This window comes from Hordeum vulgare, chromosome 4H, assembly GCF_904849725.1.
Source record: "Hordeum vulgare subsp. vulgare chromosome 4H, MorexV3_pseudomolecules_assembly, whole genome shotgun sequence".
In the NCBI taxonomy this organism is placed as follows: Eukaryota; Viridiplantae; Streptophyta; class Magnoliopsida; order Poales; family Poaceae; genus Hordeum; species Hordeum vulgare.
This window is the reverse complement of record NC_058521.1, coordinates 110,689,332-110,717,295: the sequence shown is the minus strand read 5'-3', so window position 1 is coordinate 110,717,295 and position 27,964 is coordinate 110,689,332. Positions and strand designations below refer to the sequence as shown.

General features: G+C 38.7%; 1 protein-coding gene across 3 annotated transcripts; it reads right to left on the bottom strand.

Moving 5' to 3' along the window:
• Positions 1-2,028: 2,028 nt before the first annotated feature.
• Positions 2,029-3,795, bottom strand: LOC123446220 (BTB/POZ domain-containing protein At1g01640-like). Of its 3 annotated transcripts, none has more exons than XM_045122896.1 (3): positions 3,469-3,795; positions 2,802-2,978; positions 2,029-2,685 (listed from the first exon to the last, which is right to left on the bottom strand). In XM_045122896.1, the coding sequence occupies exons 1-3, from the start codon at positions 3,664-3,666 to the stop codon at positions 2,203-2,205; spliced, it is 858 nt and encodes a 285-aa protein (XP_044978831.1). In that variant the 5' UTR covers positions 3,667-3,795; the 3' UTR covers positions 2,029-2,202. The 3 variants fall into 3 exon arrangements, with proteins under 3 accessions (XP_044978831.1, XP_044978833.1, XP_044978832.1); XM_045122898.1 differs by lacking the exon at positions 3,469-3,795 and adding an exon at positions 3,162-3,462; XM_045122897.1 differs by lacking the exon at positions 3,469-3,795 and adding an exon at positions 3,063-3,151.
• Between the last annotated feature and the right edge of the window lie 24,169 nt (positions 3,796-27,964).

Here is a 27,964-nt window from a genome sequence, read left to right as displayed (position 1 = left end):
GCTGTTTAAATGAAGACTACAACCAAAAATAGATATGTGAGATATTGTGATCTATATATTATTATAGTTATGTTTATGTAGTGCCTTTTAAGTGAAATAGGGTCCATTTTATAGTTTTACACAGGGCCTTCGAATTTGTCTGCTCGCCCTGTTCACACCTCACGTGTGTCATCTTATCTAATGTTTAGGCATTTTAGGTATAATAATACATCAAAATCATTGTAGTACCTGCACCATCGATCCATCTATGCAAGTCACTGAGTATTCAAATGAATCAAAATTTCACAGTTCGAAAGTACACAACATGTCCGCAAATACCACACCAGCGCAAAATTTTACTCGAATTCAATAGTACAAGTCTAGCTACTCATTTATGCAACTAAAGAAATTGATCAAATAGCTGAAGAAACCATCTAAAGCAAAGCTGTCGGTACTTTTACCTTGAATCATCAAAATAATACAGCACCCATGTTGACCACGTAACCAACGAGCTGGACAGTTTCAAAGACATGGCTAATAAAAGTAATTTGGAGAACCAAACATCAGGTTGCTATTTCTTACACGATTGCAGGCAAACACTAATCTCATTGATGACTCCTTGAAGCGTGCTTTCGAAGCTCCCCAATCATGCAAGGGGTGTACGGAAATGATTCGTATATACCATTTGTGTGTGCAAGGTAGTAATCACTAGGACGCATGTTGCCTAGATACTGAACCTTGGATGTTTTCAGATGATAAGCCACTCCTTTAAATGATAATCCCAAGAAAACAACCTCCTTGAAGGGGTGAAATCCATGGAAGTCAATGTTGGTAGAAAAGTCTCCCCTATCATCTTCAAGATCCAGAACATTATCATTGTCGGAGTTTCATCCCGGATTATCCCCCGTTAGCATTATTTCTTCTTCTTCTTCTTCTTCTTCTTCTTCTTCTTCTTCTTCTTCTTCTTCTTCTTGACCCTCGCCCTCGTCCTCATATTCTAGACTACATTGTCCTTCTTGTTGTGTCTTTTTCACATCTCCTTCTCCATCTCAGGTCCAAGTTTTGTCAAACCCCTTGAGGCTGTCCAACCATGACGTTGCCAGTGGCTCAAGATCAACATGATACTTCAACACCCAATCTATTTGTTCACTTGATTCAACAAGGTTATAAACCCGGAGTCGATGTACTGTACCATTTGCCATTACTGCGAGGTACTCCCTCCGTCCCAAAATTCTTGTCTTAGATTTGTTTAGATATGAATGTATCTAGTCAAGTTTTAGTATTTAGATATATTCATTTCTAGACACAGTTAAGACAAGAATTTTGGGACGGAGGGAGTACATCCCTTTTTCTGATTTCCCAAGATATTGTTCCCGTTCGTTTTTTGCAATATCCATTTGTGCCATTGCCTGAGTGGATCTAGTCGAGCGTTAGCCACTGTCCCCATAGCCTCCCCTTGGCGGAGGAAAGACCTCTTGTGCCATTGCCTTGTACTAGACGAGAACACATCTACTCCCTCCATTCCTAAATATAAGACCTTTTAGAGATTGTACTATAAACTACATACGAATGTACATAGACATATTTTAGAGTATAAATTCACTCATTTTGCTTCGTATGTAGTCTTCTAGTGAAATACCTAAAAGGTCTTATATTTTGAGACGGAGGGAGTAACATCCACGATGATGGTGGCCATTCCAAGGAATCTTGTGCAAGGTCCACCTTCTCGGGCACATATGGGATGGAAACCACCTCATAGTGGGGGTGAGACTGCAGGATCGAACACAAGGTATGGGTTCCACTTGCAGTCGCCATCCTTGCGGCAGAGATGTTCCCACCGCCTTGTGGCGGGGTTGGCCACGTACAACAAGTCGGACCGACCACGATAAATCAAGAGGCCGTTGCAGTGATCTGCGATTGGCTGGTAATGGTTATAACCAGGCAAGAAGTCTAGGTTGCAGTCGATCGCCGGCTTGTGCTGTATATATGCATGGACGGCTGGAAAAAGAGGAGAAAGACATGGCTCGTCTAGGGTTCGGTTCGGAAAAAGAGGAGAAAGGGAGTACTGTATATATGCATGCATGGACGGCTGGACTAATCTTGTCCCACGTTGCCCAGCCCTGAACTGAAGGATCGCGTTTCAGACACCCCGGGTGTACATGCAACGATTTTTCTGTGCCCGGAAAAAGAACACAGCTGCATCTAGCTATATACACGTGCACCTCATGCCATCTTGGCGCCGGCGGCCTTGGCGAGCAGCGCCCTGGTGATCTCGACGCACAGGCCGGCGTTCCTGACGGCGAAGTCGTGGTACTCGTCGGAGAACACCACCTGCTCCGCGTGCTCCACCACCGTGCACATGGCGCGCTCCTTCAGCGCGCCGCCCGAGCTGACACGGTCGGCCACCTCCAGCGTCCGCAGCGCGTTCCTGGGGTCCACCGCCGCCGCCAGCCGCGCCTCGCACGCCCGCCCCAGGAACGGCACGTCGTACTTGTCCGCCGCAACCAGCAGCGCGTGCAGCAGCCGCTCCGACGCCGATGTCGTCGTCGCCGCCGCCGCCGCGTCAAGGGTCCCCGTGTACAGGAAGGCCAGGAAGAGGGAGAGCTCGTCGTGGGCAAGCTCCGGGAGGGAGACGCAGCCGCCGGCGGGGGCCGCCTTGCACTCGTCGGAGCACAGCATGTGGTGGAACACCTCCGACCTCGCCGCCTGCACGTACGCAATGCGCCGTCGGGCTTAATTATTGGAATCCTTATTTATCACTGTGGTCTAATAAACTCCAAAAGGCCGGCGGTAATGAATGATGATTAAGAAAGGACGCTCACCAGTATGGCTTTGTGGGCTGGTATTGGCGGCCCACTTCCAGGTCTCACGACGATGTCGGTGTGGGCTCCCTCCATCCAGGCCGCCCCGAAGCCCTGCTCGAGGAACCCGGCCCGCTGGTTCGCCACCTCCTCCCTGTCTCTCATCTCCTGCATCTGCTGCCATGCTTCTCTCATCCCCTGCTTCAACAAGAAGAATCAGACTTTGCTCCCCAAAAAAGAAGAAGAATCAGAAAGGAATAAAATTTAGGGTAACCTAATCACCTCCAGGTGTTGCTGACTACGCATGTTAGAAACTTCACAGGGAAAACTGAACTTTAGAAACGTCAATCATGCATGAGAATGGCGTCAAGTGTGACCAACCTTTTCTGTTCAGACATGCATGCAATTCCGCGATTGAGACATGCGGCTCACCGGTCGGTAAAATAGTACCGTGACGGCAGAACAAACAAACCTCGATATGAAGGAACTAATTAAGGCGCCCATCGCATGCAGATGCAGGTTTTTCGTGTTTCCATGGAGTATCTTGCTTTACATGCAGAGCTCCATCCATCACAGTTGACATGTTCAAGCTAGGGAAACATACTATGCACACACGATTGGAGACGATATATACACACACACACACACACATATATATATAAGGTTTAATAAAGTTGGGAGCTCTTGCCTTGGTGGAGACATTGGTGTGCTTGGTCAATCCGCGGGGGTTCACCAAGCCACGGTCGCCTTCGCCGTCACCGGCGGCGTGCTCGCCGTCGTTGAGGAAGGCGATGATGGCCTTGGAGCCTTCGTAGCACGGGGAGCATATGGTGTTCCTCGGAGGCCTATAGATGGCAGCCATGGGGCCGCAGATGCAGCAGTCCATGCTTCCTCCTCCCCTCCCTTCGGATTGGCGATGCTGATGGTGGTGGTAGCAGCAAGGTCGCCATTGTTATGTGACGCGTGAGGATATAAAGATGTTCGGGAGAAGGGGGGAGGAGGATGGTGTGTTGCTTGATTCTAGTATATTTCTTTTCAAGGACTAGTTTTTTTTTTTTTTTTTGAAAAGGGGCGGACTAGTATTTTTGGTGGTTGCTAGCCGACTATAAAGCAAGCACAAGCAGTACGTGGAACTAATTAAAAATTCTCCTCTACTGTATTCCTTTAGGCTTAATAACTCTCATAAGTCATAACGAATATACTCCGAAAGATAAAGACGTGTGACAAATTAATCAATGTGGTTGCTGCTGCATGGACGTTGTCCACACTAACCTGCCATTTCCCAACACGGCGACGTATGTGTACCTGCACATTAAAATGGGCAGGATAACCAATCATGGGCAAATATTATTGCAGTTGGTTCCCGAGATTTTAATTCCCTACCAGAAAGAAAGGATGTCTTGCCTGTAAAGAAATCGTGCAGATATCGGCTGTTGGAATTTTCTTTAATGGTGGGCTTAGGTACAATTTGTCTACTGGATATATAAGAAAGATAGCCAAGGCCAACTATTGAATTTTTGTTTAAAAAGACCACTAGCCGAATGTTATTGTCAAAAAAGATCACATGCGGTATGAAATGCGAGAAAAGACCCCTATTTTTCGTGGCGGCAGGCGCGCCAGGTGACGCGTGGCACCTGCCGCCACGGGCCGAGGCGGCTGGGCCCCGCCGCCACCCGGCGAGGCGGCCGGCCGGGCAGGTGGCACCTGCCGCCAGTACCCCAGGCGGCCGGCGGGATGCTGTGCATGGCAGCATGCATGGCTGTGCATGGCCGTGGCATGGCCAGCCAGCCTTTGTTGCATGCATGTGCGAGCAGTGCACGGCTTGGGCAGCCTGCCGCCTGGAGTGGTGGCGGCAGGTGCCACCTGCCCGGCTGGCCGCCTGGCCGGGTGGCGGCGGGGCATAGCCGCCTCGGTCCGTGGCGGCAGGTGCCACGCGTCACTTGGCGCGCCTGCCGCCACGAAAAATAGGGGTCTTTTTTCGTATTTCATACCGCATGTGGTCTTTTTTAACAATAACATTCGGCTACTGGTCTTTTTGGACAAAAATTCGCCAACTACTATGTACCAAACACAGGCACAGCTGTATATCGAGCGCGTTTTAGCTCAGGACATACTGTAGTTGATTTGGATGTAATTTTGAATCTAGGCAGAAAAGGTGGTCATGATGGAATGGTTACTGGTGTGGTGCCAAAGTGTTATAAAGCTGATTTAGTGGTGCCAAAGTACAGAGTAGATCGGATGGAGTATTTCTTCCCCTTTCTTCCCTTGAGGTTTCCTGTGCAGTTTTGTGATCAGCTGTCACTAATGCAATACTAATATAATCTTTATTCTGCAGTATGCTTGCGAGGTAGACAGGAGACGTATGTTCTAAGAAGGAAGGACAATGAACTCGGTGTCTTCATTTCCGTGTCTCTTTCCCTCTCTCCCAAATATGAGTGGACATCATAAGAACACAATGATCAGAAAATTAAATTCAGACAATAGGATGGTTCTATGATGATGCATGAAGGAATCATGTACCAGAAGGCTGAGAGGGACTTTCCAACCTCAGAACAGAAGAAGAGACTTTTGGGGAACGACCTCAAAGATGTTGGAACCTTGGAGGTTGGCATGGCTAGGCTAACAGGTTAACCACTACCCTCCCACTCACCCAACCGTATCTGCATGGGTAGTCTCAGTTACTGGTACAATTAAACAAGAGGCCGGAATATGATGGTTGCAAGAACGTTTGCCAGGTACGTATTAATTGTGACAACGGCAACATTGTAAAAATTTAACAATCCAAAATATACACAAAAATATATGTATTCAAGTAATAATGGTAGTACCTGCCTCGTGGGGAATTTGAAGACATGTTCGTGCAATTACTGTCTCAGAAAGCGCCGCGCGCCAGTGTAAAAAGTGTGGTCCTTTTTCCCATTTGATTGTGGCTTAACAAGCATGTAAGATGTGCGCATTGATGATAAAGTGTGCTTTGTTAGTTTATCAATCAAGATGGAACGCCATCATCGATCACCTACTCCCTCCGGTCTGGTGCATTAGGCCTTGTAGCAAATTCTCTCCGACCAAGGCTCTCTTTGATGAGGACATCAATATCATTGTTACATTCATAACCCTAACTGCTATACATATTGCATCAGTTACTAGAATTTTTGTCCAAAATGATCAGTGCTTCAGTCGAATTGTTGGAAAAGACCACGATATCAAATTGAAGAAAAGACCCCACCCCTCATGACGGCACGCACGCCAAGTGACGCGTGGCACCTATCGCCACGGACCGAGGCGGCTTGGCCTGCCGCCACCAGACGAGGTGGCATGCCGGGAATCCGTTTCAACCAACGACGCCACGGAAAGGGCCGCAGCAGGTAGGCCCTGCCGCCACCACGCGAGGCGGCCGACACTGTAGCCTGACGGCGCATAGTTCCACACTGACGACACAAATTTCCATGCCAAGATGCTCCCACCAATGAAACACACTAGTAGAAAATGGGCATTTGGCCTGGACCATTTAGTCCCGGAGTGCCTCTGGGCCGGGACTAAAGGCCCGGCCACGTCGCCCCAATTCTCAATGCCTCCCTCGAGGCTTTAGTCCCGGGCCGTAAGGAGCCTTTAGTCCCGGTTCGTGTCCCAAACCGGGACTAAAGGGCTACGCGGCGGGCCTTTAGTCCCGGTTCGTGTCCCAACCGTTCGTATCCCCCTTTAGTCCCGGTTGGTGGCTCAACCCGGGACTAAAGGCCTAACACGTGTCATGCTGTGATTGTGGCGGCGGTTGGTATACCTCTTTAGTCCCGGTTGGTGGCTCAACCCGGGACTAAAGGACTAACACGTAGCCTGCCGTAGTGGGGCGACCGTTGGCATACCTCTTTAGTCCCGGTTGGTGGTTGAACCCGGGACTAAAAGCCTAACACGTGGCCTGCTGTAGTGGTGGCAACCGTTTGGTATACCTCTTTAGTCCCGGTTGGTGACTCAACCCGGGATTAATGGCCCAAACGGTTTGCATCCCGCGTCGTTTCGGGCGATGAAAAGCACGAACCGGAGCGTACAGTCGCCATTTCTCTGTTCTTCTTCTCTCTCGCGTCGCCCTCTCTGTTCTTCTTCTCTCTCGCGTCGCCCTCTCTGTTCTTCTCCTCTCTTCTTCCCTTCTCTTCTTCCACTATGCCAACTATCTTTCGTGAGGTGGTCGCGCATGGCGCGACGAAGCTCCTTGTCGTGTACACGAACCTGAGCACGGAGGTGCCGTTTTTTCCTTCAACAGTTGAAGGAACGATGGTTTAACCACGCACCGGATCATGAGAAGTTCTTCGGGCTTGATCTGGAGTACACGGCCGATCAACGTGGTGTTGCCGTCATCCAAATATGCTTCGCAACCCATGTCTTGATCTTCCAATGGGCGAAGTAAGTTTTGAGGCTTTCTTTGATCCAAGATAATCCCTCCCCTAGGGTCACTACTCCCACGTTCACATGGATTTTGTGTATTTGTGTATCTGATTAAGTAGCGTAGTAGATTTTGTGTATTTGTACATTTGATTTAGTAGTGTCGTATGTGTGGAATACATTTGATTTAGTAGTGCAGTACATTTGATTTAGTACTGGAATACATTTGATTTAGTAGTGTAGTACATTTGATTTAGTAGTGTAGTACATTTGATTTAGTAGTGTAGTACATTTGATTTAGTAGCGTAGTACATTTGATTTTGTGTATTTGTACATTTGATTTAGTAGTGTAGTACATTTGATTTAGTAGTGTAGTATGTGTGGAGTACATTTGATTTATTTGTGTTCATTTATAATTCACATTGGATCGAATTTTGTCAATCCGATAAGACTTAGTTTGTAGTTTGGATTTACTAGTTAACAAGCTTTCTTTTGTTTGCATATTATGCATAATGTCCATAATCTATCATAGTGAATTCCACATAAAAGTTTATTTGTTTCTATCATAGTTGGTTCCCTTCAAATAGTTGTAGTGAAACATGTTTCCTTATTGCGGCAGTAGGTTCATAATCTATCTCTAGGTTCCATTGCATATGTGCTATATGAATCGTAAAGATAAGTTTCTCTTTAGTTGTAGTGAAACATGTTTCCTTATTGCAGCAGTATGTAACATTTGGTCCATTTTAATTTTTTTCTGTTGCAGGAGTGACAAGCATTGTCCAGGACTCATGGAGTTCCTTCGCAGCGGCGTCACTTTTGCTTCCGTTGACATAAGGAACGACAGGCTGAAGATGAGGCACAGCTTCGGTATTGAGATACCAGCTGGTTGCCTCGTTGATATCCAAACGATATTCAAGCTTCAACATGACAGGACTTCGATGGCTCGTATGGCAGTTGCCTTGATCGACGATTCATATGCTGATATGAAGACCAGTTTCCCAAGGTCTCAGCACAGACTTTGGGAGAAGGGCCCACTTGATGATATCAACATTGAGTATGCAGCAAAAGATGCATATGATTCATACGAGTTGTACCGCAAGATTTGAGTCGTCCACTATGGCCAGCGTCACCTATATCCCCTCGAGGAAGGTGGACATTCTGATTCAGATGATTCAGACGAGTAGTGTTCTTAACGTCGAACACTTGTATATATATCTATTGTAGCTATTATTATGTACTGTTTGGACTAGTATCATGTACTTCTTGGACCAATTTATATATGTATAGTTTCTGTTTGTGCCATTATAGTTACCAAATTTGAATGGTTTAGCCCTTTCTAACTTCATTTGCTACTTTTGAATGGTTTAGCCCTTTCTAACTTCATGGTATCATGCATTTCGACCACATATATATACAAAAAGTCTTTAGTTCAAATAAGTTCAAAAAATGAAATCCCTTTTGTAACAGATCTGTTTTTGATTAAAACAATCACTTCTCCTTCTTCTCCTTGTGCTAGATATTGGTTATGCACTAGGGGAAGTAGGAGTAGCGACCATCATCGACGGTTGAAAAATCAGGTGAGCTAGTGTCCACCATATATGAGAGAAGAAGAAATCCCTTTGTGATGTGCCTTTGAATGGTGCATTTTGAACACACAAAAAGTATGGAGTTCAAATAAGTAAAAAAATGAAATCCCTTTGTAAGAGATGAGTTCTCGTTCGAAACCCTGCTACTTCGAGAGAGATTGTCAGTTTTGTACACGAAGTGCATCCAGTCTTTGTCGTAGCCCTCTCAACTTTTTAACACATGCTATGTGGGTGAAATGATGATAGCATGCCAACTTTCAACATTTCCAGAGTTCATTTGTAGTGCTTTTCAATTTCAGGGTCAACTAGCTCAAAGAAAAAGTAAATGCAAGAAATATACCAAATTAAGTCAGAAATTGTTGAAATTTTGTGACGTGCCTTTGAATGGTGCATTTTGAACACACAAAAAGTATGGAGTTCAAATAAGTTTTAAAAAATGAAATCCCTTTGTAAGAGATGAGTTCTCGTTCGAAACCCTGCTACTTCGAGGGAGATTGTCAGTTTTGTACACGAACTGCATCCAGTCTTTGTCGTAGCCTTCTCAACTTTTTGAACACATGCTATGTGGGTGAAATGATGATAGCATGCCAACATTCAAGATTTCCAGAGTTCATTTGTAGTGCTTTTCAATTTCAGGGTCAACTAGCTCAAAAAAAAGTAAATGCAAGAAATATACCAAATTAAGTCAGAAATTGTTGAAATTTTGTGATGTGCCTTTGAATGGTGCATTTTGAACACACAAAAAGTATGGAGTTCAAATAAGTTTAAAAAAATGAAATCCCTTTGTAAGAGATGAGTTCTCGTTCGAAACCCTGCTACTTCGAGAGAGATTGTCAGTTTTGTACACGAACTGCATCCAGTCTTTGCCGTAGCCCTCTCAACTTTTTAACACATGCTATGTGGGTGAAATGATGATAGCATGCCAACTTTCAACATTTTCAGAGTTCATTTGTAGTGCTTTTCAATTTCAGGGTCAACTAGCTCAAAACAATAAGTAAATGCACGAAATATAACAAATGAAGTCAGAAATTGTAGAAATTTTGTGATGTGCCTTTGAATGGTGCATTTTGAACACACAAAAAGTATGGAGCTCAAATAAGTTTAAAAAAATGAAATCCCTTTGTAAGAGATGAGTTCTCGTTCGAAACCCTCCTACTTCGAGAGAGATTGTCAGTTTTGTACACGAAGTGCATCCAGTCTTTGTCGTAGCCCTCTCAACTTTTTAACACATGCTATGTGGGTGAAATGATGATAGCATGCCAACTTTCAACATTTTCAGAGTTCATTTGTAGTGCTTTTCAATTTCAGGGTCAACTAGCTCAAAAAAAATAAGTAAATGCACGAAATATAACAAATGAAGTGAGAAATTGTAGAAATTTTGTGATGTGCCTTTGAATGGTGCATTTTGAAGACACAAAAAGTATGGAGTTCAAATAAGTTTAAAAAAATGAAATCCCTTTGTAAGATATGAGTTCTCGTTCGAAACCCTGCTACTTCGAGAGAGATTGTGAGTTTTGTACAAGAAGTGCATCCAGTCTTTGTCGTAGCCCTCTCAACTTTTTAACACGTGCTATGTGGGTGAAATGATGATAGCATGCCAACTTTCAACATTTTCAGAGTTCATTTGTAGTGCTTTTCAATTTCAGGGTCAACTAGCTCAAAAAAAATAAGTAAATGCACGAAATATAACTAATGAAGTCAGAAATTGTAGAAATTTTGTGATGTGCCTTTGAATTGTGCATTTTCAAGACACAAAAAGTATGGAGTTCAAATAAGTTCAAAAAATGAAATCCCTTTTGTAACAGACCTGTTTTTGATTAAAACAATCAATTCTCCTTCTTCTCCTTGTGCTAGATATTGGTTATGCACTAGGGGAAGTAGGAGTAGCGACCATCATCGACGGTTGAAAAATCAGGTGAGCTAGTGTCCACCATATATGAGAGAAGAAGAAATCCCTTTGTGATGTGCCTTTGAATGGTGCATTTTGAACACACAAAAAGTATGGAGTTCAAATAAGTAAAAAAAATGAAATCCCTTTGTAAGAGATGAGTTCTCGTTCGAAACCCTGCTACTTCGAGAGAGATTGTCAGTTTTGTACACGAAGTGCATCCAGTCTTTGTCGTAGCCCTCTCAACTTTTTAACACATGCTATGTGGGTGAAATGATGATAGCATGCCAACTTTCAACATTTCCAGAGTTCATTTGTAGTGCTTTTAATTTCAGGGTCAACTAGCTCAAAAAAAAAAGTAAATGCAAGAAATATACCAAATTAAGTCAGAAATTGTTGAAATTTTGTGACGTGCCTTTGAATGGTGCATTTTGAACACACAAAAAGTATGGAGTTCAAATAAGTTTTAAAAAATGAAATCCCTTTGTAAGAGATGAGTTCTCGTTCGAAACCCTGCTACTTCGAGGGAGATTGTCAGTTTTGTACACGAGCTGCATCCAGTCTTTGTCGTAGCCTTCTCAACTTTTTGAACACATGCTATGTGGGTGAAATGATGATAGCATGCCAACATTCAAGATTTCCAGAGTTCATTTGTAGTGCTTTTCAATTTCAGGGTCAACTAGCTCAAAAAAAAGTAAATGCAAGAAATATACCAAATTAAGTCAGAAATTGTTGAAATTTTGTGATGTGCCTTTGAATGGTGCATTTTGAACACACAAAAAGTATGGAGTTCAAATAAGTTTAAAAAAATGAAATCCCTTTGTAAGAGATGAGTTCTCGTTCGAAACCCTGCTACTTCGAGAGAGATTGTCAGTTTTGTACACGAACTGCATCCAGTCTTTGCCGTAGCCCTCTCAACTTTTTAACACATGCTATGTGGGTGAAATGATGATAGCATGCCAACTTTCAACATTTTCAGAGTTCATTTGTAGTGCTTTTCAATTTCAGGGTCAACTAGCTCAAAAAAATAAGTAAATGCACGAAATATAACAAATGAAGTCAGAAATTGTAGAAATTTTGTGATGTGCCTTTGAATGGTGCATATTGAACACACAAAAACAATGGAGTTCAAAGAAGTTTAAAAAAATGAAATCCCTTTGTAAGAGATAAGTTCTCGTTCGAAACCCTGCTACTTCGAGAGAGATTGTCAGTTTCGTACACGAACTGCATCCAGTCTTTGTCGTAGCCCTCTCAACTTTTTAACACATGCTATGTGGGTGAAATGATGATAGCATGCCAACTTTCAACATTTTCAGAGTTCATTTGTAGTGCTTTTCAATTTCAGGGTCAACTAGCTCAAAAAAAATAAGTAAATGCACGAAATATAACAAATGAAGTCAGAAATTGTAGAAATTTTGTGATGTGCCTTTGAATGGTGCATTTTCAAGACACAAAAAGTATGGAGTTCAAATAAGTTTAAAAAAATGAAATCCCTTTGTAAGATATGAGTTCTCGTTCGAAACCCTGCTACTTCGAGAGAGATTGTGAGTTTTGTACAAGAAGTGCATCCAGTCTTTGTCGTAGCCCTCTCAACTTTTTAACACGTGCTATGTGGGTGAAATGATGATAGCATGCCAACTTTCAACATTTTCAGAGTTCATTTGTAGTGCTTTTGAATTTCAGGGTCAACTAGCTCAAAAAAAAGTAAATGCAAGAAATATAACAAATGAAGTCAGAAATTGTTGAAATTTTGTGATTTGCCTTTGAATGGTTCATTTTGAACACACAAAAAGTATGGAGTTCAAATAAGTTTAAAAAAATGAAATCCCTTTGTAAGAGATGAGTTCTCGTTCGAAACCCTGCTACTTCGAGAGAGATTGTGAGTTTTGTACAAGAAGTGCATCCAGTCTTTGTCGTAGCCCTCTCAACTTTTTAACACATGCTATGTGGGTGAAATGTTGATAGCATGCCAACTTTCAACATTTTCAGCGTTCATTTGTAGTGCTTTTCAATTTCAGGGTCAAGTAGCTCAAAAAAAATAAGTAAATGCACGAAATATAACAAATGAAGTCAGAAATTGTTGAAATTTTGTGATGTGCCTTTGAATGGTGCATATTGAACACACAAAAAGTATGGAGTTCAAAGAAGTTTAAAAAAAATGAAATCCCTTTGTAAGAGATAAGTTCTCGTTCGAAACCCTGCTACTTCGAGAGAGATTGTCAGTTTTGTACACGAACTGCATCCAGTCTTTGTCGTAGCCCTCTCAACTTTTTAACACATGCTATGTGGGTGAAATGATGATAGCATGCCAACTTTCAACATTTTCAGAGTTCATTTGTAGTGCTTTTCAATTTCAGGGTCAACTAGCTCAAAAAAAAAAGTAAATGCACGAAATATAACAAATGAAGTCAGAAATTGTAGAAATTTTGTGATGTGCCTTTGAATGGTGCATTTTCAAGACACAAAAAGTCTCGAGTTCAAATAAGTTTTAAAAAATGAAATCCCTTTGTAAGAGATGAGTTCTCGTTCGAAACCCTGCTACTTCGAGAGAGATTGTGAGTTTTGTACAAGAAGTGCATCCAGTCTTTGTCAAAGCCCTCTCAACTTTTTAACACGTGCTATCTGGGTGAAATGATGATAGCATGCCAACTTTCAACATTTTCAGAGTTCATTTGTAGTGCTTTTCAATTTCAGGGTCAACTAGCTCAAAAAAAAAGTAAATGCAAGAAATATAACAAATGAAGTCAGAAATTGTTGAAATTTTGTGATTTGCCTTTGAATGGTTTATTTTGAACACACAAAAAGTGTGGAGTTCAAATAAGTTTAAAAAAATGAAATCCCTTTGTAAGAGATGAGTTCTCGTTCGAAACCCTCCTACTTCGAGAGAGATTGTCAGTTTTGTACACGAACTGCATCCAGTCTTTGTCGTAGCCCTCTCAACTTTTTAACACATGCTATGTGGGTGAAATAATGATAGCATGCCAACTTTCAAGATTTTCAGAGTTCATTTTGTAGTGCTTTTCAATTTCAGGGTCAATTAGCTCAAAAAAAAAAAAGTAAATGCACGAAATATAACAAATAAAGTCAGAAATTGTTGAAATATTGTGATTTGCCTTTGAATGGTGCATTTTGAACACACAAAAAGTATGGAGTTCAAATAAGTTTAAAAAAATGAAATCCCTTTGTAAGAGATGAGTTCTCGTTCGAAACCGTGCTATTTCGAGAGAGATTGTCAGTTTTGTACACGAACTGCATCCAGTCTTTGTCGTAGCCCTCTCAACTTTTTAACACATGCTATGTGGGTGAAATGATGATAGCATGCCAACTTTCAACATTTTCAGAGTTCATTTGTAGTGCTTTTCAATTTCAGGGTCAACTAGCTCAAAAAAAATAAGTAAATGCACGAAATATAATAAATGAAGTCAGAAATTGTTGAAATTTTGTGATGTGCCTTTGAATGGTGCATTTTGAACACACAAAAAGTATGGAGTTCAAATAAGTTTAAAAAAATGAAATCCCTTTGTAAGAGATGAGTTCTCGTTCGAAACCCTGCTACTTCGTGAGATATTGTCAGTTTTGTACACGAAGTGCATCCAGTCTTTGTCGTAGCCCTCTAAACTTTTTAACACATGCTATGTGGGTGAAATGATGATAGCATGCCAACTTTCAACATTTTCAGAGTTCATTTCTAGTGCTTTTCAATTTCAGGGTCAACTAGCTCAAAAATAATAATTAAATGCACGAAATATAACAAATGAAGTCAGAAATTGTTGAAATTTTGTGATGTGCCTTTGTATGGTGCATTTCGAACACACAAAAAGTATAAAGTTCAAATAAGTTTTAAAAAATGAAATCCCTTTGTAAGAGATGAGTTCTCGTTCGAAACCGTGCTACTTCGAGAGAGATTGTCAGTTTTGTACACGAAGTGCATCCAGTCTTTGTCGTAGCCCTCTCAACTTTTTAACACATGCTATGTGGGTGAAATGATGATAGCATGCCAACTTTCAACATTTTCAGAGTTCATTTGTAGTGCTTTTCAATTTCAGGGTCAAGTAGCTCAAAAAAAATAAGTAAATGCACGAAATATAACAAATGAAGTCAGAAATTGTTGAAATTTTGTGATGTGCCTTTGAATGGTGCATATTGAACACACAAAAAGTATGGAGTTCAAATAAGTTTTAAAAAAATGAAATCCCTTTGTAAGAGATGAGTTCTCATTCGAAACCCTGCTACTTCGAGAGAGATTGTCAGTTTTGTACACGAACTGCATCCAGTCTTTGTCGTAGCCCTCTCAACTTTTTAACACATGCTATGTGGGTGAAATGATGATAGCATGCCAACTTTCAACATTTTCAGAGTTCATTTGTAGTGCTTTTCAATTTCAGGGTCAAGTAGCTCAAAAAAAATAAGTAAATGCACGAAATATAACAAATGAAGTCAGAAATTGTAGAAATTTTGTGATGTGCCTTTGAATGGTGCATTTTCAAGACACAAAAAGTCTCGAGTTCAAATAAGTTTTAAAAAATGAAATCCCTGCTACTTCGAGAGAGATTGTGAGTTTTGTACAAGAAGTGCATCCAGTCTTTGTCGTAGCCCTCTCAACTTTTTAACACGTGCTATGTGCGTGAAATGATGATAGCATGCCAACTTTCAACATTTTCAGAGTTCATTTGTAGTGCTTTTGAATTTCAGGGTCAACTAGCTCAAAAAAAAGTAAATGCAAGAAATATAACAAATGAAGTCAGAAATTGTTGAAATTTTGTGATTTTCCTTTGAATGGTTCATTTTGAACACACAAAAAGTATGGAGTTCAAATAAGTTTTAAAAAATGAAATCCCTTTGTAAGAGATGAGTTCTCGTTCGAAACCCTGCTACTTCGAGAGAGATTGTGAGTTTTGTACAAGAAGTGCATCCAGTCTTTGTCGTAGCCCTCTCAACTTTTTAACACATGCTATGTGGGTGAAATGTTGATAGCATGCCAACTTTCAACATTTTCAGCGTTCATTTGTAGTGCTTTTCAATTTCAGGGTCAAGTAGCTCAAAAAAAAAAGTAAATGCACGAAATATAACAAATGAAGTCAGAAATTGTTGAAATTTTGTGATGTGCCTTTGAATGGTGCATATTGAACACACAAAAAGTATGGAGTTCAAAGAAGTTTAAAAAAAATGAAATCCCTTTGTAAGAGATAAGTTCTCGTTCGAAACCCTGCTACTTCGAGAGAGATTGTCAGTTTTGTACACGAACTGCATCCAGTCTTTGTCGTAGCCCTCTCAACTTTTTAACACATGCTATGTGGGTGAAATGATGATAGCATGCCAACTTTCAACATTTTCAGAGTTCATTTGTAGTGCTTTTCAATTTCAGGGTCAACTAGCTCAAAAAAAAAAAGTAAATGCACGAAATATAACAAATGAAGTCAGAAATTGTAGAAATTTTGTGATGTGCCTTTGAATGGTGCATTTTCAAGACACAAAAAGTCTCGAGTTCAAATAAGTTTTAAAAAATGAAATCCCTTTGTAAGAGATGAGTTCTCGTTCGAAACCCTGCTACTTTGAGAGAGATTGTGAGTTTTGTACAAGAAGTGCATCCAGTCTTTGTCATAGCCCTCTCAACTTTTTAACACGTGCTATGTGGGTGAAATGATGATAGCATGCCAACTTTCAACATTTTTAGAGTTCATTTGTAGTGCTTTTCAATTTCAGGGTCAACTAGCTCAAAAAAAAAGTAAATGCAAGAAATATAACAAATGAAGTCAGAAATTGTTGAAATTTTGTGATTTGCCTTTGAATGGTTTATTTTGAACACACAAAAAGTATGGAGTTCAAATAAGTTTAAAAAAATGAAATCCCTTTGTAAGAGATGAGTTCTCGTTCGAAACCCTCCTACTTCGAGAGAGATTGTCAGTTTTGTACACGAACTGCATCCAGTCTTTGTCGTAGCCCTCTCAACTTTTTAACACATGCTATGTGGGTGAAATAATGATAGCATGCCAACTTTCAAGATTTCCAGAGTTCATTTTGTAGTGCTTTTCAATTTCAGGGTCAATTAGCTCAAAAAAAAAGTAAATGCACGAAATATAACAAATGAAGTCAGAAATTGTTGAAATATTGTGATTTGCCTTTGAATGGTGCATTTTGAACACACAAAAAGTATGGAGTTCAAATAAGTTTAAAAAAATGAAATCCCTTTGTAAGAGATGAGTTCTCGTTCGAAACCGTGCTACTTCGAGAGAGATTGTCAGTTTTGTACACGAACTGCATCCAGTCTTTGTCGTAGCCCTCTCAACTTTTTAACACATGCTATGTGGGTGAAATGATGATAGCATGCCAACTTTCAACATTTTCAGAGTTCATTTGTAGTGCTTTTCAATTTCAGGGTCAACTAGCTCAAAAAAAAAAAGTAAATGCACGAAATATAATAAATGAAGTCAGAAATTGTTGAAATTTTGTGATGTGCCTTTGAATGGTGCATTTTGAACACACAAAAAGTATGGAGTTCAAATAAGTTTAAAAAAATGAAATCCCTTTGTAAGAGATGAGTTCTCGTTCGAAACCCTGCTACTTCGTGAGATATTGTCAGTTTTGTACACGAAGTGCATCCAGTCTTTGTCGTAGCCCTCTAAACTTTTTAACACATGCTATGTGGGTGAAATGATGATAGCATGCCAACTTTCAACATTTTCAGAGTTCATTTCTAGTGCTTTTCAATTTCAGGGTCAACTAGCTCAAAAATAATAATTAAATGCACGAAATATAACAAATGAAGTCAGAAATTGTTGAAATTTTGTGATGTGCCTTTGTATGGTGCATTTCGAACACACAAAAAGTATGGAGTTCAAATAAGTTTAAAAAAATGAAATCCCTTTGTAAGAGATGAGTTCTCGTTCGAAACCGTGCTACTTCGAGAGAGATTGTCAGTTTTGTACACGAAGTGCATCCAGTCTTTGTCGTAGCCCTCTCAACTTTTTAACACATGCTATGTGGGTGAAATGATGATAGCATGCCAACTTTCAACATTTTCAGAGTTCGTTTGTAGTGCTTTTCAATTTCAGGGTCAAGTAGCTCAAAAAAAATAAGTAAATGCACGAAATATAACAAATGAAGTCAGAAATTGTTGAAATTTTGTGATGTGCCTTTGAATGGTGCATATTGAACACACAAAAAGTATGGAGTTCAAATAAGTTTTAAAAAAATGAAATCCCTTTGTAAGAGATGAGTTCTCATTCGAAACCCTGCTACTTCGAGAGAGATTGTCAGTTTTGTACACGAACTGCATCCAGTCTTTGTCGTAGCCCTCTCAACTTTTTAACACATGCTATGTGGGTGAAATGATGATAGCATGCCAACTTTCAACATTTTCAGAGTTCATTTGTAGTGCTTTTCAATTTCAGGGTCAAGTAGCTCAAAAAAAATAAGTAAATGCACGAAATATAACAAATGAAGTCAGAAATTGTAGAAATTTTGTGATGTGCCTTTGAATGGTGCATTTTCAAGACACAAAAAGTCTCGAGTTCAAATAAGTTTTAAAAAATGAAATCCCTTTGTAAGAGATGAGTTCTCGTTCGAAACCCTGCTACTTCGAGAGAGATTGTCAGTTTTGTACAAGAAGTGCATCCAGTCTTTGTCGTAGCCCTCTCAACTTTTTAACACGTGCTATGTGGGTGAAATGATGATAGCATGCCAACTTTCAACATTTTCAGAGTTCATTTGTAGTGCTTTTCAATTTCAGGGTCAACTAGCTCAAAAAAAAGTAAATGCAAGAAATATAACAAATGAAGTCAGAAATTGTTGAAATTTTGTGATTTGCCTTTGAATGGTTCATTTTGAACACACAAAAAGTATGGAGTTCAAATAAGTTTAAAAAAATGAAATCCCTTTGTAAGAGATGAGTTCTCGTTCGAAACCGTGCTACTTCGAGAGAGATTGTCAGTTTTGTACACGAACTGCATCCAGTCTTTGTCGTAGCCCTCTCAACTTTTTAACACATGCTATGTGGGTGAAATGATGATAGCATGCCAACTTTCAACATTTTCAGAGTTCATTTGTAGTGCTTTTCAATTTCAGGGTCAACTAGCTCAAAAAAAATAAGTAAATGCACGAAATATAATAAATGAAGTCAGAAATTGTTGAAATTTTGTGATGTGCCTTTGAATGGTGCATTTTGAACACACAAAAAGTATGGAGTTCAAATAAGTTTAAAAAAATGAAATCCCTTTGTAAGAGATGAGTTCTAGTTCGAAGCCCTGCTACTTCGAGAGAGATTGTCAGTTTTGTACACGAAGTGCATCCAGTCTTTGTCGTAGCCCTCTAAACTTTTTAACACATGCTATGTGGGTGAAATGATGATAGCATGCCAACTTTCAACATTTTCAGAGTTCATTTCTAGTGCTTTTCAATTTCAGGGTCAACTAGCTCAAAAATAATAATTAAATGCACGAAATATAACAAATGAAGTCAGAAATTGTTGAAATTCTGTGATGTGCCTTTGAATGGTGCATTTTGAACACACAAAAAGTATGGAGTTCAAATAAGTTTAAAAAAAATGAAATCCCTTTGTAAGAGATGAGTTCTCGTTCGAAACCGTGCTACTTCGAGAGAGATTGTCAGTTTTGTACACGAAGTGCATCCAGTCTTTGTCGTAGCCCTCTCAACTTTTTAACACATGCTATGTGGGTGAAATGATGATAGCATGCCAACTTTCAACATTTTCAGAGTTCATTTGTAGTGCTTTTCAATTTCAGGGTCAAGTAGCTCAAAAAAAATAAGTAAATGCACGAAATATAACAAATGAAGTCAGAAATTGTTGAAATTTTGTGATGTGCCTTTGAATGGTGCATATTGAACACACAAAAAGTATGGAGTTCAAATAAGTTTAAAAAAAATGAAATCCCTTTGTAAGAGATGAGTTCTCATTCGAAACCCTGCTACTTCGAGAGAGATTGTCAGTTTTGTACACGAACTGCATCCAGTCTTTGTCGTAGCCCTCTCAACTTTTTAACACATGCTATGTGGGTGAAATGATGATAGCATGCCAACTTTCAACATTTTCAGAGTTCATTTGTAGTGCTTTTCAATTTCAGGGTCAACTAGCTCAAAAAAAATAAGTAAATGCACGAAATATAATAAATGAAGTCAGAAATTGTTGAAATTTTGTGATGTGCCTTTGAATGGTGCATTTTGAACACACAAAAAGTATGGAGTTCAAATAAGTTTAAAAAAAATGAAATCCCTTTGTAAGAGATGAGTTCTCATTCGAAACCCTGCTACTTCGAGAGAGATTGTCAGTTTTGTACACGAACTGCATCCAGTCTTTGTCGTAGCCCTCTCAACTTTTTAACACATGCTATGTGGGTGAAATGATGATAGCATGCCAACTTTCAACATTTTCAGAGTTCATTTGTAGTGCTTTTCAATTTCAGGGTCAACTAGCTCAAAAAAAATAAGTAAATGCACGAAATATAACAAATGAAGTCAGAAATTGTAGAAATTTTGTGATGTGCCTTTGAATGGTGCATTTCAAGACACAAAAAGTATGGAGTTCAAATAAGTTTAAAAAAATGAAATCCCTTTGTAAGAGATGAGTTCTCGTTCGAAACCCTGCTACTTCGAGAGAGATAGTGAGTTTTGTACAAGAAGTGCATCCAGTCTTTGTCGTAGCCCTCTCAACTTTTTAACACGTGCTATGTGGGTGAAATGATGATAGCATGCCAACTTTCAACATTTTCAGAGTTCATTTGTAGTGCTTTTCAATTTCAGGGTCAACTAGCTCAAAAAAAAAGTAAATGCAAGAAATATAACAAATGAAGTCAGAAATTGTTGAAATTTTGTGATTTGCCTTTGAATGGTTCATTTTGAACACACACAAAATATGGAGTTCAAATAAGTTTAAAAAAATGAAATCCCTTTGTAAGAGATGAGTTCTCGTTCGAAACCCTGCTACTTCGAGAGAGATTGTCAGTTTTGTACACGAACTGCATCCAGTCTTTGTCGTAGCCCTCTCAACTTTTTAACACATGCTATGTGGGTGAAATGATGATAGCATGCCAACTTTCAAGATTTCGAGAGTTCATTTTGTAGTGCTTTTCAATTTCAGGGTCAACTAGCTCAAAAAAAAAGTAAATGCACGAAATATAACAAATGAAGTCAGAAATTGTTGAAATATTGTGATTTGCCTTTGAATGGTGCATTTTGAACACACAAAAAGTATGGAGTTCAAATAAGTTTAAAAAAATGAAATCCCTATGTAAGAGATGAGTTCTCGTTCGAAACCGTGCTACTTCGAGAGAGATTGTCAGTTTTGTACACGAACTGCGTCCAGTCTTTGTCGTAGCCCTCTCAACTTTTTAACACATGCTATGTGGGTGAAATGATGATAGCATGCCAACTTTCAACATTTTTAGAGTTCATTTGTAGTGCTTTTCAATTTCAGGGTCAACTAGCTCAAAAAAAATAAGTAAATGCACGAAATATAATAAATGAAGTCAGAAATTGTTGAAATTTTGTCATGTGCCTTTGAATGGTGCATTTTGAACACAGAAAAAGTATGGAGTTCAAATAAGTTTAAAAAAATGAAATCCCTTTGTAAGAGATGAGTTCTCGTTCGAAACCCTGCTACTTCGAGAGAGATTGTCAGTTTTGTACACGAAGTGCATCCAGTCTTTGTCGTAGCCCTCTAAACTTTTTAACACATGCTATGTGGTTGAAATGATGATAGCATGCCAACTTTCAACATTTTCAGAGTTCATTTCTAGTGCTTTTCAATTTCAGGGTCAACTAGCTCAAAAATAATAATTAAATGCACGAAATATAACAAATGAAGTCAGAAATTGTTGAAATTTTGTGATGTGCCTTTGAATGGTGCATTTTGTACACACAAAAAGTATGGAGTTCAAATAAGTTTAAAAAAAATGAAATCCCTTTGTAAGAGATGAGTTCTCGTCCGAAACCCTCCTACTTCGAGAGAGATTGTCAGTTTTGTACACGAAGTGCATCCAGTCTTTGTCGTAGCCCTCTCAACTTTTTAACACATGCTATGTGGGTGAAATGATGATAGCATGCCAACTTTCAACATTTTCAGAGTTCATTTGTAGTGCTTTTCAATTTCAGGGTCCAGTAGCTCAAAAAAAAAAAGTAAATGCACGAAATATAACAAATGAAGTAAGAAATTGTTGAAATTTTGTGATGTGCCTTTGAATGGTGCATATTGAACACACAAAAAGTATGGAGTTCAAATAAGTTTAAAAAAAATGAAATCCCTTTGTAAGAGATGAGTTCTGATTCGAAACCCTCCTACTTCGAGAGAGATTGTCAGTTTTGTACACGAACTGCATCCAGTCTTTGTCGTAGCCCTCTCAACTTTTTAACACATGCTATGTGGGTGAAATGATGATAGCATGCCAACTTTCAACATTTTCAGAGTTCATTTGTAGTGCTTTTCAATTTCAGGGTCAACTAGCTCAAAAAAAATAAGTAAATGCACGAAATATAACAAATGAAGTCAGAAATTGTAGAAATTTTGTGATGTGCCTTTGAATGGTGCATTTCAAGACACAAAAAGTATGGAGTTCAAATAAGTTTAAAAAAATGAAATCCCTTTGTAAGAGATGAGTTCTCGTTCGAAACCCTGCTACTTCGAGAGAGATTGTGAGTTTTGTACAAGAAGTGCATCCAGTCTTTGTCGTAGCCCTCTCAACTTTTTAACACGTGCTATGTGGGTGAAATGATGATAGCATGCCAACTTTCAACATTTTCAGAGTTCATTTGTAGTGCTTTTCAATTTCAGGGTCAACTAGCTCAAAAAAAAAGTAAGTGCAAGAAATATAACAAATGAAGTCAGAAATTGTTGAAATTTTGTGATTTGCCTTTGAATGGTTCATTTTGAACACACAAAAAGTATGGAGTTCAAATAAGTTTAAAAAAATGAAATCCCTTTGTAAGAGATGAGTTCTCGTTCGAAACCCTGCTACTTCGAGAGAGATTGTCAGTTTTGTACACGAACTGCATCCAGTCTTTGTCGTAGCCCTCTCAACTTTTTAACACATGCTATGTGGGTGAAATTATGATAGCATGCCAACTTTCAAGATTTCCAGAGTTCATTTTGTAGTGCTTTTCAATTTCAGGGTCAACTAGCTCAAAAAAAAGTAAATGCACGAAATATAACAAATGAAGTCAGAAATTGTTGAAATATTGTGATGTGCCTTTGAATGGTGCATTTTGAACACACAAAAAGTATGGAGTTCAAATAAGTTTAAAAAAATGAAATCCCTTTGTTAGAGAAGAGTTCTCGTTCGAAACCCTCCTACTTCGAGAGAGATTGTCACTTTTGTACACGAACTGCATCCAGTCTTTGTCGTAGCCCTCTCAACTTTTTAACACATGTTATGTGGGTGAAATGATGATAGCATGCCCACTTTCAACATTTTCAGAGTTCATTTGTAGTGCTTTTCAATTTCAGGGTCAACTAGCTCAAAAAAAATAAGTAAATGCACGAAATATAATAAATGAAGTCAGAAATTGTTGAAATTTTGTGATGTGCCTTTGAATGGTGCATTTTGAACACACAAAAAGTATGGAGTTCAAATAAGTTTAAAAAAATGAAATCCCTTTGTAAGAGATGAGTTCTCGTTCGAAACCCTGGTACTTCGAGAGAGATTGTCAGTTTTGTACACGAAGTGCATCCAGTCTTTGTCGTAGCCCTCTCAACTTTTTAACACATGCTATGTGGGTGAAATGATGATAGCATGCCAACTTTCAACATTTTCAGAGTTCATTTGTAGTGCTTTTCAATTTCACGGTCAACTAGCTCAGAAAAATAAGTAAATGCACGAAATATAACAAATGAAGTCAGAAATTGTTGAAATTTGGTGATGTGCCTTTGAATGGTGCATTTTGAACACACAAAAAGTATGGAGTTCAAAAAAGTTTAAAAAAAATGAAATCCCTTTGTAAGAGATGAGTTCTCGTTCGAAACCCTGCTACTTCGAGAGAGATTGTGAGTTTTGTACACGAAGTGCATCCAGTCTTTGTCGTAGCCCTCTCAACTTTTTAACACATGCTATGTGGGTGAAATGATGATAGCATGCCAACTTTCAACATTTCCAGAGTTCATTTCTAGTGCTTTTCAATTTCACGGTCAACTAGCTCAAAAAAATAAGTAAATGCACGAAATATAACAAATGAAGTCAGAAATTGTTGAAATTTTGTGATGTGCCTTTGAATGGTGCATTTTGAACACACAAAAAGTATGGAGTTCAAATAAGTTTAAAAAAAATGAAATCCCTTTGTAAGAGATGAGTTCTCGTTCGAAACCCTGTTACTTCGAGAGAGATTGTCAGTTTTGTACACGAACTGCATCCAGTCTTTGTCGTAGCCCTCTCAACATTTTAACACATGCTATGTGGGTGAAATGACGATAGCATGCCAACTTTCAACATTTTCAGAGTTCATTTGTAGTGCTTTTCAATTTCAGGGTCAACTAGCTCAAAAAAAATAAGTAAATGCACAAAATATAACAAATGAAGTCAGAAATTGTTGAAATTTTGTGATGTGCCTTTGAATGGTGCATTTTGAACACACAAAAAGTATGGAATTCAAATAAGATTAAAAAAAATGAAATCCCTTTGTAAGAGATGAGTTATCGTTCGAAACCCTGCTACTTCGAGAGAGATTGTCAGTTTTGTACACGAACTGCATCCAGTCTTTGTCGTAGCCCTCTCAACTTTTTAACACATGCTATGTGGGTGAAATGATGATAGCATGCCAACTTTCAAGATTTCCAGAGTTCATTTGTAGTGCTTTTCAATTTCAGGGTCAACTAGCTCAACAAAAAGTAAATGCAAGAAATATACCAAATTAAGTCAGAAATTGTTGAAATTTTGTGATGTGCCTTTGAATGGTGCATTTTGAACACACAAAAAGTATGGAGTTCAAATAAGTTTTAAAAAATGAAATCCCCTTGTAAGAGATGAGTTCTCGTTCGAAACCCTGCTACTTCGAGAGAGATTGTCAGTTTTGTACACGAACTGCATCTAGTCTTTGTCGTAGCCCTCTCAACTTTTTAACACATGCTATGTGGGTGAAATGATGATAGCATGCGAACTTTAAACATTTTCAGAGTTCATTTGTAGTGCTTTTCAATTTCAGGGTCAACTAGCTAAAAAAAAATAAGTAAATGCACGAAATATAATAAATGAAGTCAGAAATTGTTGAAATTTTGTGGTGTGCCTTTGAATGGTTCATTTTGAACACACAAAAAGTATGGAGTTCAAATAAGTTTTAAAAAATGAAATCCCTTTGTAAGAGATGAGTTCTCGTTCGAAACCCTGCTACTTCGAGAGAGATTGTCAGTTTTGTACACGAAGTGCATCCAGTGTTTGTCGTAGCCCTCTTAACTTTTTAACACATGCTATGTGGGTGAAATGATGATAGCATGCCAACTTTCAACATTTTCAGAGTTCATTTGTAGTGCTTTTCAATTTGAGGGTCAACTAGCTCAAAAAAATAAGTAAATGCACGAAATATAACAAATGAAGTCAGAAATTGTTGAAATTTTGTGATGTGCCTTTGAATGGTGCATTTTGAACACACAAAAAGTATGGAGTTCAAATAAGTTTAAAAAAATGAAATCCCTTTGTAAGAGGCGAGTTCTCGTTCGAAATCCTGCTACTTCGAGAGAGATTGTCAGTTTTGTACACGAACTGCATCCAGTCTTTGTCGTAGCCCTCTCAACTTTTTAAAACATGCTATGTGGGTGAAATGATGATAGCATGCCAACTTTCAACATTTTGAGAGTTCATTTGTAGTGCTTTTCAATTTTAGGGTCAACTAGCTCAAAAAAAATAAGTAAATGCATGAAATATAACAAATGAAGTCAGAAATTGTTGAAATTTTATGATGTGCCTTTGAATGGTGCATTTTGAACACACAAAAAGTATGGAGTCCAAATAAGTTTTAAAAAATGAAATCCCTTTGTAAGAGATGAGTTCTCGTTCGAAACCCTGCTACTTCGAGAGAGATTGTCAGTTTTGTACACGAACTGCATCCAGTCTTTGTCGTAGCCCTCTCAACATTTTAACACATGCTATGTGGGTGAAATTACGATACATGCCAACTTTCAACATTTTCAGAGTTCATTTGTAGTGCTTTTCAATTTCAGGGTCAACTAGCTCAAAAAAATAAGTAAATGCACAAAATATAACAAATGAAGTCAGAAATTGTTGAAATTTTGTGATGTGCCTTTGAATGGTGCATTTTGAACACACAAAAAGTATGGAGTTCAAATAAGTTTAAAAAAAATGAAATCCCTTTGTAAGAGATGAGTTATCGTTCGAAACCCTGCTACTTCGAGAGAGATTGTCAGTTTTGTACATGAACTGCATCCAGTCTTTGTCGTAGCCCTCTCAACTTTTTAACATATGCTATGTGGGTGAAATGATGAAAGCATGCCAACTTTCAAGATTTCCAGAGTTCATTTGTAGTGCTTTTCAATTTCAGGGTCAACTGGCTCAAAAAAAAAGTAAATGCAAGAAATATACCAAATTAAGTCAGAAATTGTTGTAATTTTGTGATTTGCCTTTGAATGGTGCATTTTGAACACACAAAAAGTATGGAGTTCAAATAAGTTTTAAAAAATGAAATCCCTTTGTAAGAGATGAGTTCTCGTTCGAAACCCTGCTACTTCGAGAGAGATTGTCAGTTTTGTACACGAACTGCATCTAGTCTTTGTCGTAGCCCTCTCAACTTTTTAACACATGCTATGTGGGTGAAATGATGATAGCATGCCAACTTTCAACATTTTCAGAGTTCATTTGTAGTGCTTTTCAATTTCAGGGTCAACTAGCTCAAAAAAAATAAGTAAATGCACGAAATATAATAAATGAAGTCAGAAATTGTTGAAATTTTGTGATGTGCCTTTGAATGGTGCATTTTGAACACACAAAATGTATGGAGTTCAAATAAGTTTAAAAAAAATGAAATCCCTTTGTAAGAGATGAGTTCTTGTTCGAAACCCTGCTACTTCGAGAGAGATTGTCAGTTTTGTACACGAAGTGCATCCAGTCTTTGTCGTAGCCCTCTCAACTTTTTAACACATGCTATGTGGGTGAAATGATGATAGCATGCCAACTTTCAACATTTTCAGAGTTCATTTGTAGTGCTTTTCAATTTGAGGGTCAACTAGCTCAAAAAAATAAGTAAATGCACGAAATATAACAAATGAAGTCAGAAATTGTTGAAATTTTGTGATGTGCCTTTGAATGGTGCATTTTGAACACAGAAAAAGTATGGAGTTCAAATAAGTTTAAAAAATGAAATCCCTTTGCAAGAGACGAGTTCTCGTTCGAAACCCTGCTACTTCGAGAGAGATTGTCAGTTTTGTACACGAACTGCATCCAGTCTTTGTCGTAGCCCTCTCAACTTTTTAACACATGCTATGTGGGTGAAATGATGATAGCATGCCAACTTTCAACATTTTCAGAGTTCATTTGTAGTGCTTTTCAATTTTAGGGTGAACTAGCTCAAAAAAAAATAAGTAAATGCACGAAATATAACAAATGAAGTCAGAAATTGTTGAAATTTTGTGATGTGCCTTTGAATGGTGCATTTTGAACACACAAAAAGTATGGAGTCCAAATAAGTTTAAAAAAATGAAATCCCTTTGTAAGAGATGAGTTCTCGTTCGAAACCCTGCTACTTCCACAGAGATTGTCAGTTTTGTACACGAACTGCATCCAGTCTTTGTCGTAGCCCTCTCAACTTTTTAACACATGCTATGTGGGTGAAATGTTGATAGCATGCCAACTTTCAACATTTTTAGAGTTCATTTGTAGTGCTTTTCAATTTCAGGGTCAACTAGCTCAAAAAAAATAAGTAAATTCATGAAATATAACAAATGAAGTCAGAAATTGTTGAAATTTTGTGATGTGCTGGTGCATTTTGAACACACAAAAAGTATGGACTTCAAATAAGTTTAAAAAAATGAAATCCCTGTGTAAGAGATGAGTTCTCGTTCGAAACCCTGCTACTTCGAGAGAGATTGTCAGTTTTGTACACGAAGTGCATCCAGTCTTTGTCGTAGCCCTCTAAACTTTTTAACACATGCTATGTGGGTGAAATGATGATGGCATGCCAACTTTAAACATTTTCAGAGTTCATTTGTAGTGCTTTTGAATTTCAGGGTCAACTAGCTCAAAAAAATAAGTAAATGCACGAAATATAACAAATGAAGTCAGAAATTGTTGAAATTTTGTGATGTGCCTTTGAATGGTGCATTTTGAACACACAAAAAGTATGGAGTTCAAATAAGTTAAAAAAAATGAAATCCCTTTGTAAGAGATGAG

Coding starts and splice junctions, on each gene's coding strand:
- LOC123446220 (XM_045122896.1), bottom strand. CDS start 3,666: ATGGACTGCTGCATCTGCGGCCCCATGGCTGCCATCTATAGGCCTCCG. Junction 2,979..3,468: donor ACACCAATGTCTCCACCAAG/GCAAGAGCTCCC, acceptor TTGTTGAAGCAG/GGGATGAGAGAAGCATGGCA. Junction 2,686..2,801: donor CAGCCCACAAAGCCATACTG/GTGAGCGTCCTT, acceptor GCGTACGTGCAG/GCGGCGAGGTCGGAGGTGTT.